At 38.2% G+C, this 14,331-nt stretch overlaps 1 protein-coding gene across 21 annotated transcripts in view; it reads left to right on the forward strand.

Moving 5' to 3' along the window:
- Positions 1–13,359, forward strand: part of macf1a (microtubule actin crosslinking factor 1a) — a 496,134-nt gene extending 482,775 nt beyond the window's left edge. For 14 of the 21 annotated variants that reach the window (XM_078237840.1, XM_078237846.1, XM_078237833.1 and 11 more), the window contains 4 exons: positions 4,647–4,858; positions 6,638–6,748; positions 9,896–10,004; positions 12,236–13,359. In XM_078237840.1, the coding sequence (XP_078093966.1) occupies positions 4,647–4,858; positions 6,638–6,748; positions 9,896–10,004; positions 12,236–12,483 (680 nt within the window). In that variant the 3' untranslated portion in view covers positions 12,484–13,359. The remainder of the gene's footprint in view (positions 1–4,646; positions 4,859–6,637; positions 6,749–9,895; positions 10,005–12,235) is intronic. The other 7 variants (XM_078237851.1, XM_078237849.1, XM_078237854.1 and 4 more) reach the window with 1 other exon arrangement.
- The last annotated feature ends 972 nt before the right edge of the window (positions 13,360–14,331 follow it).

A 14,331-nucleotide genomic window follows, 5' to 3' on the forward strand; every position in this document is an offset into this window, starting at 1 on the left:
AAAAAAAGGTAGAGTTCTTTAATATTTCTGATGAGATCATTTTCCTTATTTAATACCCGGCCTAATTTATTTTACCTTTACACAGCATAATTAATTTTTAGGGGATGAATAAATCTGGAATAAAACCAAGTATTTTCAAGTAAGAGTGCTTGCCTCTTTTAAGAGCCAGTTCAAATAAATACCAATGATATGGAAGGGTGAGAAGGGAATAAAAAGAATTTGCCATATGAGGGTAAATAAGTTAGCCAGAATTCTGCTGTTGTAATGATGCCGAAACTTCATTCCAACTGTGAAACTAGCGGTGACTTCTTACATCCGCACATGCAATTAAATGTGGAAATCCCAAAGCTGCTGCCAGTGATTTCTTGCTCCTCCCATGGGGTGCACTATTGAAGTCCTTTCAGGTAGAAATCCGATTAGAAAACATTGAATTAACATTATTATTCCCACTGTAAAACCCCTTGAAAAAGTTATGCCATGTTGAATGAGGTGTAACTAGGAATTTAATGGCATATGTAAAAACATAGAATATAGGAGCACGAGTAACCCATTTAGCCCTTCAAGTCTGCTCTGCCATTAATTTTGATCATGCCTTATCATCCAACTCAGTAACCTGTTCCCACGTTGCCCCATATCCTTTGATCTCTTTAGCCCCAAGAGATATATCCAACTCCTCCTTGAAAACATTCCATGTTTTGGCCTCAACTTCTTTCTGTGTTAACGAATTTCACAGGCTGACCACTCTCTGGATGAAGAAATTTCTCCTTGTCTCGGTCCTAAGTGGTCTACCCTGTATCCTCAGTTTGTGACCCCTGGTTCTGGACTCCCCTGCCATTGGGAACATCCTTCCTGCATCTACCCTGTCTAGTCTTGTTAAAATGTTATAGGTTTCTATGAGATCCCGCCTTCCCCAATTCTTCAAAATACCAATGAATGCAAATTTATAAATACTGCTGAACAACCTCACTGGCCCTGAAGCATTTCTCCATTCTATGATAAAACATTCAAAGGGGGCAATCTTACCAGCTCGTCATGCCAATTGGTCAGTGAGAGGCGGAAAACCGGAATCACGCCCAGTTTCTCGCCTCTTGCAATCTTACTAGCCCCGGATTGCCGGCGTGATCAGCCTGAGCCTGATTTAAATATTTTAATCTTTATTTAAGTATCATTAGTGAGTCCGGGACACAATTATCCAGGTTCACTTGTCTTAATGGCCTTGCCAGTGGAAGTCCTCACTGACGAGGATCACGTATGGTCCCCAGCAACAGGTGGTTGGGGGCGGGTGGTGGGGGGGCCGCATCAACCGGGGTGGGTATCAGGGCAATATCCAGAGGGGTAGGGACGATCGGCCGTGGAGGCCAGCGATGTGGGGGCGATATCCATGAGGTCGGGGAGGGACTGACAGATCTATCTGTTCTGCTGCACAGAACACAGAGATATGTGCAATAACGCCCTCCAATATGAGCAACCAGCTATCTGGTGAGCCTAGACTCTGTCGACTCACCTGGCATGAATCACACTTTGCCTTTTTTTAGCACTATGTACCATAAGATCATGTCTGAAAGCTCACTGAAAAAATGGGTGTGATTCTCTCCCGTTTTCACACTCGTTCGGCACTTAGAATGTTTTTGGTAAGATCGCCCCCATAGACTTTTAAAACAAAATTAATTCTCCATGATAAAGCCTCAACCAGTCAGAGTTGACTTGCCAACCAATCAACACCCTTTTCTCCTGTAGCATAAATTTTTGTAATTGTTTGGCATTTTTGTTGACCTGACAAGTTTTAGCAGCATGTCTTTTTTACAGCAGTATTTAAATCAAAATTATTCTATCTGAAGTTTGACATTTCAGCTCCCAGCTTAATCCCATGCATATGTTCCTATCTTTATTCTGCTTTCTGTAAGGTTATTTTAAAAAGGGGGATAAAAAGTTTTTCACTTCCTGATTGCCACCCGTGTGAATGTTTCAGTGTGTTTGGCTGCTTAGCCTCCATGATGACATCGCTGTTGCTGGATATCCATGATACCCTGTAGCTGGCGACAGAAAGAAACTAATGTTGGGAAAGTTGAAATATACTCTGCAGAGATCGCTAGATCTTTGCGGGATGCTTTCTGCAAGGTCAGTAGTGATCGCCATCACTTTGCTGCCACTTGCAAAATTCAGGTTAATTAAAATAAAACCCAGAATTTTACTGAATTACCCCCTCACATGAATGGATTGTCATTGTGCATTCCATTTGCAATCAGTAGGTCCCCAGGTACATGTGTGTGACAAAGTATTTTACAAAGTCTCTATAAGTAGTTATATTGCTTTAACCTTAGTTATCATCTTTTATTACTGTTGCAAAATTACGTCACTTGATTTGTATTTTCCCTTACCTCAGGAACTGAAATATTTTTTGTTTCAAATCAAATGATGCAGATGAGTGCCCAAAAATAAAGTAGATATGCTCAGAGTATTCTTGCTAACAATGAATTTTGGCTTAGATGTAGTTTGACATCATCACTTTGCACCTTTGACCATGTATGAATTGTGATAACTGTTTAGCTTCCTTTTCTAAAATTCTCTATGATCTTGAAGTTATTTGGATGAATGAAGTAGAGGAGGAAATCGGCTCCAACCTCTACAAAATGTTTGACCCCTGACCCATTTTGTGCTTCATCAATTTCCAATTAAGTCTGCGAAGGTGACCGCAGGATAACATAAATCTCATTTTGAGCGAAGGTGAAACTATCTGAAGCACATCATCTCAAAGGCATTTTTTTTCCACTAATCACTGTCATCATTGTCAACAGAAAAGTCCATGACTTAGTAATGCACCCTACCAATGGAGGAAAAGTATATTTTGAGCAGAAAATCACTTGCCTGTGCAATGATATATAAACTTTTAAAAATTAGTAAATTTATTTATTTGTTTAAATAATTATTTATTTAGATTGTATTGAGAATTCATCAATAGATGCCTTGTCTTTCTCTTGTCTATTACACTCCTCTTTGATGTATTGTGTGTTCACATGGTCTTCAAAATGGAATTTGTTGCTTACATTGAAATTTCCTCACTTAGATACTGGGGTTTTGTTAATAACTTGTACACTACAAAATCCAGTTTATAACATGCATGCTTTCTATCTAGTATATGTCAAAGGATCTTTGAAATTTTGGTGATAAATATTTGTTCCACTTTGTATTTTGTTCTTTGTGATAGTTTAATCACATTCTTTATTACTCAAATTCTTTATCATTTACTCTTGATATTTAGACACAGGAACTACTGAACCATAGCCATTGGCCCTATAGCATTCATTTAAGCTAGATCCATGCTATTGCTACATTTAACATTTTTATTATAACAAAACATCACTTATAAACTTTTCCCATGAGATTATTGACAACTCCCAATTCCTAGCCTTTTGAGCTTCTGTTCCTGTTCTTTAGGGGCTATTTAATTGTACTAATTACACCCTAGCACCATTTGTGACAAAACCTTCAGTTCTGCAGTGAAACTGAATCTTGACTTTTCAATAACCTTTGTATTTATGTTAAATATTACTGATTTTGGCATTACGTTGTGATCAGAAATGTAATTATTTGTTCTCATGAAGTGACGTACAGAAATATTATTTCACTAATAGTTTGATTTCAGATTTCATTTGTATGTGCAGATCAAGTGGCAGAGTATTACATCAGTTGTAAATTCTAGCTTTCATTAAGCTTTGCAAATGAACTATTTAGGTTATTTTCCATCGAATAAAACTGAGCTAAAAATAAGATTGGATGCATACATTGCTGTTGATGTGAAGGGACTTTCGATCTATCTTCGATCCTATCTTTAATATAAGTTTTGAAAAGGATATTCTTGTTCTGTGTCTTTTTGAAGAAAGCTCAACTCCTCAGGGATGATATTAATTCCATCAAGCCATTTGAAAAGTCTGCAGGATGATAACCCAGGGGCCTAATATGTTTTCCTAGACTTTAAATATAATTGCAATAATCAGACTCCCAGCTTGTCTCACTGGAGCATGTATTTAAGAAGTGTGTACATTGCTGAGCAACCCCATCTCAAATTCTTGCCTCCAGCTGAGAAGATGGTTCAACCCAGGCTCTGAACATCTCTTGAATTATCATAATATTGCTTTGTGATCAGATCAGAGAAGTGCATGTAGCATGGCAAGAATGACACTGTCAGGCTGGCGTTCATCCATTTCCTTTCAAATAAGGTCTCTTGTTACAAATCATTCACCCATTATCTTATCCAGTAACTGAATAAATTAGAAAATCTGTAGCAATTGATTTTAATCATGAGCCTATGACTGACTTGGTAGGAACCCAGGGCAGTAGCAACAAGACTATATTTGACTCTCTTAAATTTAAGAATATAAATTACATCATATCTTTATGAACTAAGGCAGATATTGTTAAAATCCATTGCTTTGAAAAGCAAACTTAATAAAAGCTTGCATGATCAACTGTTTTGTTACAGTATACATCCACAATTTTGTAACTATTCTTCCATATGTTGGTACGGTGTGTCATGTAAATCATTGATTTCATGGGTATCTATTTTGAATGGATTTGTTTGGTTCCCATGCTTCCAAGTGCTGCATAAAACTCTATCAATATTCTATTGGTTTTTTTTCCTCCTTCAGCAAGAGGAAGAACCAACTTAGAACTGCGAGAGAAGTTTATTCTGCCAGAAGGTGCCTCTCAGGGTATGGCTGCCTTCAGGATGAAGGGGCGCAAATCAAAGCCTTCATCCAGGGCTGCATCTCCAACCCGATCCAGTTCCAGTGCCAGCCACAGTAACCACAGTTGCACCTCCATGCCATCATCACCTGCAACTCCAGCCAGTGGAAGCAGAGTAAGCATTTGTTTTGTATTTCTGGTGTTTTAACAGTAACTCTTCAATTTTACTTGGCAAGATCGGAAAGCTGGCGGCTGTCCAAAATTTCCATTGAATGAACTTTTAATATCCATGTATTATTTATATATTGGCTGCATTTTTAACTAAGAATGTGATATCATTTAAGTACAGTCACTACTGCTGCAGACAGTGTCGTGGGAGCATTAGAGATGGTTATAAATTGTGCTATGATATTCACACAATAATGTAATAACTTTTAATGAGATCCACAAAGAGGAGGAAAAGTTTTATTGACAGAAACCATAAAACTGAAAGCTTTTTACAGTACTTTGTGGTGTACTTATTTAGATATAATTCAATAACATGATGCTGTTGCTATTCATTTAGTAATTAGAACATCCTCTAAGGCTTTATAACACTGAATCAAAACTAGCAGGATGTCAGACTTGCCAGTTGTCTTTAAGTTAAAACTTCATGGAGAATATGAAGAAGAGCAAATATGCAAAAAATCGGTCAAAAGTGAAGATGGCACTTGACATCTTTGTTAATGTATTCACTTCTCTTTTTTCATTGTCAGTTCATGATAAATTGTGACTTTTTTAAATTGTGAACGGTTGGTTGATCACTAGATGGCAGAAGATACATTGTTGGAATATTTGCTTATTTATCCAAAATTGCTTCAAAGTAAGACATTGGAACCGCAAACAAATCTCAACGGTGTCATCTATTGTCGCTTGCAATTTAAGAAATCATAGTTAATAGCCCACTTTGTGAAACAACGAAAATTTAGAACACTATCTGCTCAGGACAACAAAATCTTCCCTTTGTCCTTCTGTGAAACAACTGAAAGTGTTGCCCAGTACGAATGCTCCTTATTCAGAAGAGCAGCTCATGTCTATCACATCAGTATTCAACCCATGCCATTTTATCTGTTGTACTCATTTTTTTAATGACGATGTCACCCTTATACTGGACAAGAATGAATGTTTGGAATAGTAAGATTTCACTAGAGCCAGGGACAATCATAGGACCATAAAACATAGGAGCAAAATTAGGCCACTCGGCCCATCGAGTCTGCTCTGCCATTCAAACATGGCTGCTATTTTTCTCATCCCCACTCTCCTGCCTTTTCCTTATAACGCCTGATCCCCTTATTAACCAAGAATCAAGCCCAAACTGCAGCTGGATACTTGGTTCCAGATTCTGGATTCCTCCCCTCTCCATTTATTCCAGTGCAATTTTCTATTTCTTTTTGAGCCATAACATTTGTGAAGTTTTTTTTTGGTAAATTAAATTTGAGACTCCGCTTTCTTTAACTAACGCAAAACTAAATTTACCCAATTAGGTCAAATGTGTAATTAATGCAGAGACTCAAAACTGTGGGAACTGTTTTGATTTAATTTTTGAGTGAAGGGCAGAGGGGGCAGGAACTTTCGGTAAATATCTTTTTGAACACATGAACAACCTTATGTCTGATCTTTAATATTTAGAGAAAGAGAGTGTTTCTTGTTCAGTGTTTTACAAGGGTGCACATTGTCCTTGAAATTTGTTTGCATTATAGTATGTGTTTTCAGATGTTATAGTTTTCATTTTACCTTTGTTTATAATTTACATTTTTTACCATTTCATTGTTTGAAGTTAATTTTCTGTTAACATTTGCCCTATCCTTCCTGTTCCCTCTTACCCATCCTTTAAACCCTTTTTCTTTCACCATCCATTGTCCATTTTGTTTTTAATCTGCTCCTCCTTCTTCCTACCTTCCCCTCCACCCCACAGACACCCCAGACCTTCACACGTTGTTATGACAAACCTTGGTTGACAAACAGTAAAGTCTCTACTCCCACTAAGTGCCTAGACTCCCATGTGTTCCAGATCCCAAGCATTGAGGTACAGTATAAAACATAAAGAGCTAATAACAAGAGACAGCTGACATTTTACAGAGCAGTGGTCAGTGAGTGGCACTTGTTCCCCAGTTAAACCAGTTAAATACAGTTTGGTGGTTTACTTTCAAGTGGGTGTATCCATTTTCTCAATTATAATTATTTATTTGAAAATTAATGCTTAATTATTGTCAAAATGTATCGCACTTTCTGCAAATAGGTTCTCTCTAAATTCTAGTGCTGCATATTAGAATTAGTAAAAATACCATGTAATGTTTTTACTGAACAGAACCAGGCATCACAGCAGTATGTGTAGAAAATTTCTATTAAACAGTATACCCCTGGGAAAAGACAGTCGCACACTTTTGAGTAATAATTGTTCAATAAAACTAAAAACTGAATTTGGTTAAGAAAATAACTATTCTTTGGTGTAAACTTTATCTCATTCAGTATTGTGGTATTAAGCATTGTTAACCAGCCCTAAAGTCTTATTTCCAGATATAATTTAGGAGAAATATGTACGTGAAAGGAAATTATACTTCTTACTCCACCCATCCATGGTCACTTCTCTCCCCCTCTGTGCCTTAGAATTATTGTCTTTCATGAATAAAGCAGGGAAAATGTGTAACAGATAGCGGCTGTTAAATGCTTGTGGAGATCACCAGTTGCACTGCTAACATTTGGACATCTCAGTATATGATTCTTAATTCCTTTATCATTTGTGGGCATTAATTAGTCTTGACCACCTGAGTAAGTTTCTATTCCACAGTTACTCCCACTACATTACCATTTAAATTAAGAATCTTTAATTATAAATCGGATTATTTGCATTGGAAAATAGATGCTCAATGGATTATTGGTAATAGAGGTGCAGCAGGTACCTTAAAATATACATGGTTGGCTTCCTGACAGTGAACTTGAGGTTTGCTAACAGGAATATTCCTAGTAGAGTCCGAATGCTGCGAATCATTTGAGTCTCGTTTTGATTGAGCTTTGTGCAGAAAGAAGGAAATGTCCCATCTCACCCTCCTAAAACACACTTCCTGTTGACTGATCACGGAGTAACATTGGCAGTGCTCATGAAGTGCTCCCTACCTCCCTGGACAGCTCAATCCTCACAACTGAAGGAAATTGCAAGTCCTAGGTAAGAATGGGCTAATCTAGGGAAAATTGGAGAGTATGGAAAATAGAACTACCAAAGCAGAGTTGGAGGTGACTGCCTGTCTTGATGGAATTACAGAAATTTTAAATGTGAAGGAATTTTCTGAAATCTTTCCATTTTTTAAAAATCTGCCACCAATTTTTAATAGGGAACAGGTTCACTGACATTATAACCATTGCTCTGTAGCAGACTCTGCTTCTACTATGTTTGTTTGTCACGCTCCACATCCATTAACATATATTTACCTCCAGAATAGCTCAGTAGATCAGGGTCTTTTCCTGACTTGATATTTTTTGAAATATTTTCACTAATTCACACTGCAGAGCAATCAAATTGAGGAACAGAAGTAATTGTGGTATTTTCCAAACCTACTTAGGATATACAAAAAGATTCCTCGTCTATACTTTAACAAAGTTAGCAATTGATCAGCCCAATTAATAGAATGTCTTTACCTGCAACCTTTGTAACTCTGCTCTCATTAACGTGTAAAATTTCAATGTGATTGCTCTTCAGGATAAATTTGTGTGCCGGAACTTGCATCACAGTCTAGAACTTTGTGCTGTGTCTGTTCTGCTGGTTATCTATGTAGCACTTAGAAATGACTTTACATTCATGGGTGTGACCTGTGTGATTATATATTTATATGGTGGTTTTGTCCTCAAAACATCCCAAAGTGCTGAAAGACTAAAGAATGAGTTTGAAATGTCATAAATATTGTTATGTGCACAGCAAAATTCCATAATGGATAGAATCATAGAATCCCTACAGTGCAGAAGGAGGCCATTCAGCCCATGGAGTCTGCACCGACCACAATCCCACCCAGGCCCTACCCCCACATATTTTACCTGCTAATCCCTCTAACCTACGCATCTCAGGACTCTAAGGGGCAACTTTTAACCTGGCCAATCAACCTAACCCGCACATCTTTGGACTGTGGGAGGAAACCGGAGCACCCGGAGGAAACCCACGCAGACACAAGGAGAATGTGCAAACTCCACACAGACAGTGACCCGAGCCGGGAATCGAACCCGGGACCCTGGAGCTGTGAAGCAGCAGTGCTAACCACTGTGCTACTGTGCCGCCCCAAATGACTAGGTAATCTATTTTGGTGATGACAGTTGAGGGTTAAACACGGAGAGAATGTTAGTGATCTCACTGCTCCTCTTTAAATGGTTCCCTGGGATCCATAGGTGGGCAGAACATCAGATGAGCACCTAATCTAACACAAAGTGCAACATTCCCTCAGTACTACACTGAAGTCATCTTAGATTATGTCTGTGAACTAACAGAGGAATGGGCTTGAACTCATAACCTTCTAACTTAGAAGCCAAGTTGGCACTTCACATTTTTTCAAACATCTCAGCGTATGATGGGACAGTCAGTGTAAAATGACCCCAACAAAGAACACAAAATTTGTTGTTTGGAACGGGCTTTGACTTTGCATTAGGTTCGCTGCTGAAAGTTCTAGTTTTGAGTGTGAATTGTGTTCTTGTGTGTTTAATATTCCCTCTGGATTATGATCTATTTGCGTGGTGAGTGGGTAAGCTTTTGAATTAATTTGAATTTGTATAAATTTTTCAAAATTTATTTTTATTATTTTGGACGTGCCAGTAAGGTCTCATAGCTCAGGGTAAAAGTTCATGTGGTGTGGTACTTGATCAGGGAAACCATCAGCCTCCCAACCTCAGTCTATGGTCACAGCAGTGAAATCAAGCATCACAAAGAGCTCAAACAAAAAGAATCTTCAACTTCTTTTAAGATTGTGTGAGTTTTGTGTGTGCAATTTTAAAGAGATTTGAAAATTTCTTCAGCCCCCTATGTTTTATTCCTCTGAATAATTCCTGTTACCAAGAACCTGATACCATTTATAACTGACTGGGAAATGAATATAACGTTATGTATGATGTGGTGATCTATTTTTATTTATTTATTTTTTGCTGTTCTTTAGTCAGCTTTTTCTTGGCATTTTTAAATTTTTGTACTTTAAACCAGGTGACACCTGCACAGGGTAGTAAACTCAGACGACCAAGCTACCACTCCAGTAAGGCTTCGCTCACTGGAGACAACGGCAGCACACCTGCCACCAAATCCAGCAAAACTGGTGAGTGCTAAAGAGAATGCTGAAAGCTAATGGGGTTGGTTCCAGTGTGTTCCTCTATGTATTTGAGTTGGAACCTTTGGCAGTCGTGGATTTGAAAAATTCAAAATGACTTGAGGTGCAAGATTTATTTTTCTTGAGACTCTGGAGATTTCCTCCCCCTTCAAAATGTTGACACTTTAAAGCATTTTGGAATAGCTCTTTTTGATATGTACATGTAATTATTTTATGTATGTTACTATTTCATATGACTTTGTGCTGCTGTAAGAAAATATACCCCACAGAACTGAACAGCAGATAACTTGAATAATGACTTATGTATTGTGGGATAAATTATTAGCAAAATAATATACTTACAAACTGCAAAATTTGGAAATCGGCAATTAAAGCACAGATCTGCAGTTCTATTTATTTTGTTTGCTTCACACTTGAAATCTTCAGTTCTCTGTCCCTGTGATTTTTAATCTTTTTACACATTTCTCTTGTAGTCCATCACCCTTGATATTTTATTTTATTTCATTATTCACTTAAAATTTACCCCACAAGCTCTTAGTAGAATCTATTTAATTGTCGTCGTCCCCCCAACCCCCTTCCTCACCAATTTACGTTCCAGCATCCAATGGAAGCAAGATGATGCCTTATTGATCTGCTCAACCCTTCGCTCACTTCCACTTTGATGCTCTTGTCCCCAGTGAAACATTTCATCCTTGTTATTATTCTCCCTGGTCCAGCCCTCTTCCACGTCCAGTAAGGAGACTTGAGCAAATGTAGTGCACAACTAGTTTTGTCATCAATCTGAACCACAGCAAATGTAATTCAGATTAATAAGAATGCCTCCCCTCGCCATTGGATGCTTCAATTTGTTTCTTCAGAGTGATTGTTGTGATATGACTGTCGCGTGTGTGACATAGCTGCTTATCCCTAAAAGCAGTAAGACGATAATTACCTTCAATTCCGGCTCAACTAAGGTGTCCTCATGAAATTCCCTTCCAACACTCAGTATTATAGCCGACACACAGATAATATCCACTTGACGCCTGGCTCCCATGGAATTGTACCTGAACAAGCGGAAGATGGGAGAGGAAAAATTGGCTGAGAAAAATTCAGTACAAAAGAGAAATGCAGTTGGCTGATATACAGTCAAATATGTTTGATCACATTTTAATTTAGTGCAGCAATCATTATTTTCCGGACTAGTTGCTTATTCCTAAAAGCAGTGAGGGGATAATTGATTCATGTACTTGCTCGTGTGGGATGTTGTATAGAATCACCAGATAGTTCCATGAAGGGATCGGACCAGTCTGTAGTTCGAAATCCAACAGAATGGGTATGACAAAAGGTCGTGGACGAAGCCCATCGCGCAAACCAGGCTCCCATCCATTGACTCTGTCTACACTTCCTGCTGCCTCGACAAAGCAGCCAGCATAATTAAGGACCCCACACACCCCGGACATTCTCTCTCCCACTTCTTCCTTCGGGAAAAAGATACAAAAGTCTGAGGTCACGTACCAACCGACTCAAGAACAGCTTCTTCCCTGCTGCTGTCAGACTTTTGAATGGACCTACCTTGCATTAAGTTGATCTTTCTCTACACCCTAGCTATGACAGTAACACTACATTCTGCACTCTCGTTTCCTTCTCTATGAATGGCATGCTTTGTGTAGTGCACAAGAAATAATACTTTTCACTGTATGCTAAAACATGTGACCAATCAAAATCAAAAATGTTGCTATGAAAGTGACAAAGGACTGCTATCAAATCTCTGACGTTTGAGACAAATTATGTAATTAAAATGATAGCAGATGAGAATTCTTTAAAGTGAAATGACATTGGCATTAAATGGCTGATTTATTGTGTTACTACATGTACAGAATTGGCTTTCACCTCCTCCCTGAGTGAAAATAGATTTCTGGAAATACTCGAGTCAGCATTGGGTTCAGTTGTCCCATCTTCAAGCTATGAACTCACACTTGAAGTGTGGTACTTGGGCAGGGCCCAGAGGATAAGTCCAGAGAAATTGTACCACAGCATGTTGGGGAGAAGAAGATTGGGAGGGAGAAATAGAAAACAACTTTTAATCTCTCAATTCTTAGGGCAAAGATAAAAGTCCTGTAAAAGACACTACTTTGGGTGCAGGCAAAGACTAACATGTCTAAGTGATATGGTGCTAGCAACTAAATGCAACATCTTCCATGAATAACTTGTTCGTTCTTTTGTCTTTCTCCCATCTACAGATTCTAAAAGGACACCAAGTAGGCCGACGAGTCGGGCTGGGAGTCGTGCTGGCAGCAGAGCAAACAGTCGGCGAGGCAGTGATGCATCTGATTTTGACCTTTTGGAGACACAGTCGATGTGTTCAGATATTTCTGAATCCAGCACAGCAGGATCCCAAGCAAGTTCAAGAAAGAGTTCTACAAAACCTTCAAAAATCCCAACACCCTCAAAGAAAACTACCCCAAAAAATACAAACACCAGAAGATAATATAAATGATACTGTGGAATAGATAGTCACTTCACACACACACCCACACCCACACTTACACACCCTGTTTTAGAAGCCACCAGATGTATGATATTCTACAAAAAAAAGTACTGTTGTCACCATTGTAAAAGATTAATTGTGGTCTAATGCTGCCTTATCATTGTACCTTATCTGTTTTTGTTTTTGTAAGTTAAAAGTTTTTTCATGTGAATATTTATGTAGATAAAACATCCATATTTTGTTCCCATGACCTCTGTGTCTGAGGGAAGTGAGAATGCTTTTAAAAAGAAAGGAAATTTAAACGTGTTCATGTTCTATTGAATATTTGAACTACTGCTTTTTTTAAAAACAAACTTGCATTTAGGATACAACCCTTTAAAAGAAAACTTGACTTGCTGTGTAAGCAAGACAAATGCTGCAGTGTTTGTTAGAAATCACGGATACCTCACGGAGTATTTAAAGTGGGAAAAAAAAATGGAGTGATGTACAGTTTTACTTATTTTTAAGATTGTTCATTTTTGCCTGCTGAAAGTTACGCAAATAATTATGACAAAAAGTGCACATGCAAGTTGTAAAAGACTATTGCTATCTTGTAAGCAGTATAAAGGACACTTTAATAGCAGCTGATGATTATTATGTGGGCCACACCAGCAGTTGCTAGCGGGGCCTTTCTCTCACTTTTTTATGCTGCTTTTTGTTCATTTGAACTGACCACTGGGGCTACATGAGCAGCCGTATTTATATTCTATTGATATCTAGTCTGACCATGTCGCTGTGTGAATCTTCAACTGAAATTGTACCAATGAGTCAAACATTCATTTTTTGTATTCAAAAACAAATGTGCTTTCAGTAACTTAAAAAAATAAGTACTGCTTTTCTTGTCTCAGTATTGATTATTCAAGGGCGTGGAGAATTTCCCTGTTCCAGAGACACATTTTCTATTGAACTTGGTGCTTACCTTATACCTTTCTGATGACAGGATTCAATTCCAGAAAACACAGACAATTTGAGCTGAATACTGCTTTTGACTCTAAATGATCATCTCACTCATCCTAGTGTAAACTTCCCAGTTTACAGAACATAGGAATTAGGAGCGGAAGTAGGCAATTCAGCCCTTCGAGTCTGCTCCGCTATTCAATCAGATCATGGCTGATCTCTTTCTGGTCTCAAATTTACCCCCCAACCTGTTCCCATATCCCTTTAACCCATTTTTAAAATCAAAAATATATCTCTATCTCCTTGAAACCATTTAGTGATTCAGACTCCACTGTGCTATGCGGCAGCAAGTCTGAATCAGATGCATTGATGCATCATGTTGATCAGGTTTTACTGCAGTGTTTAAAATGCTATTAACAAAAATACCAAAAAGGAGTAAGAAAACATTATTGGTGACATCCCTGAGTAACTAACTGAGCCACACATGGAGGTGGACGTAGAGAAGAATTGTTCCCAATCCAAAATTACTTAGAGCTTGGAATTTTGCTTCGGAAAGTTTTTAGTGTCTCTGTCAGCACCTATAAGTGAGCCCATGTTCCCAAGGGAGAATTTCTGGAGTATACTTTAGTTGCAAAGCATGAAGGTAATCTCTAGTAAGCCCAGGGGTCAAACTGAAAATGTTTATCACCATATTCAGCTTACTCAATATACAGTATCACATGTCTTCAGCATGTGGCGGAATAAATGCTGCTGACCAGATTAATTAAATAGTAAATGGGCAAGTAAATTGTGGCAACGACACATTTCATTTTACAGACTTCACTGTTCAAAGAAAATAACAAGCAACCATGCGACAGTGCTAAACTTCATGGTGAACTGGACCTGACTTGAGGACCATGAGTAATTAACCTT

Source organism: Mustelus asterias, chromosome 21 (genome assembly GCF_964213995.1).
Source record: "Mustelus asterias chromosome 21, sMusAst1.hap1.1, whole genome shotgun sequence".
Taxonomy (NCBI): Eukaryota; Metazoa; Chordata; class Chondrichthyes; order Carcharhiniformes; family Triakidae; genus Mustelus; species Mustelus asterias.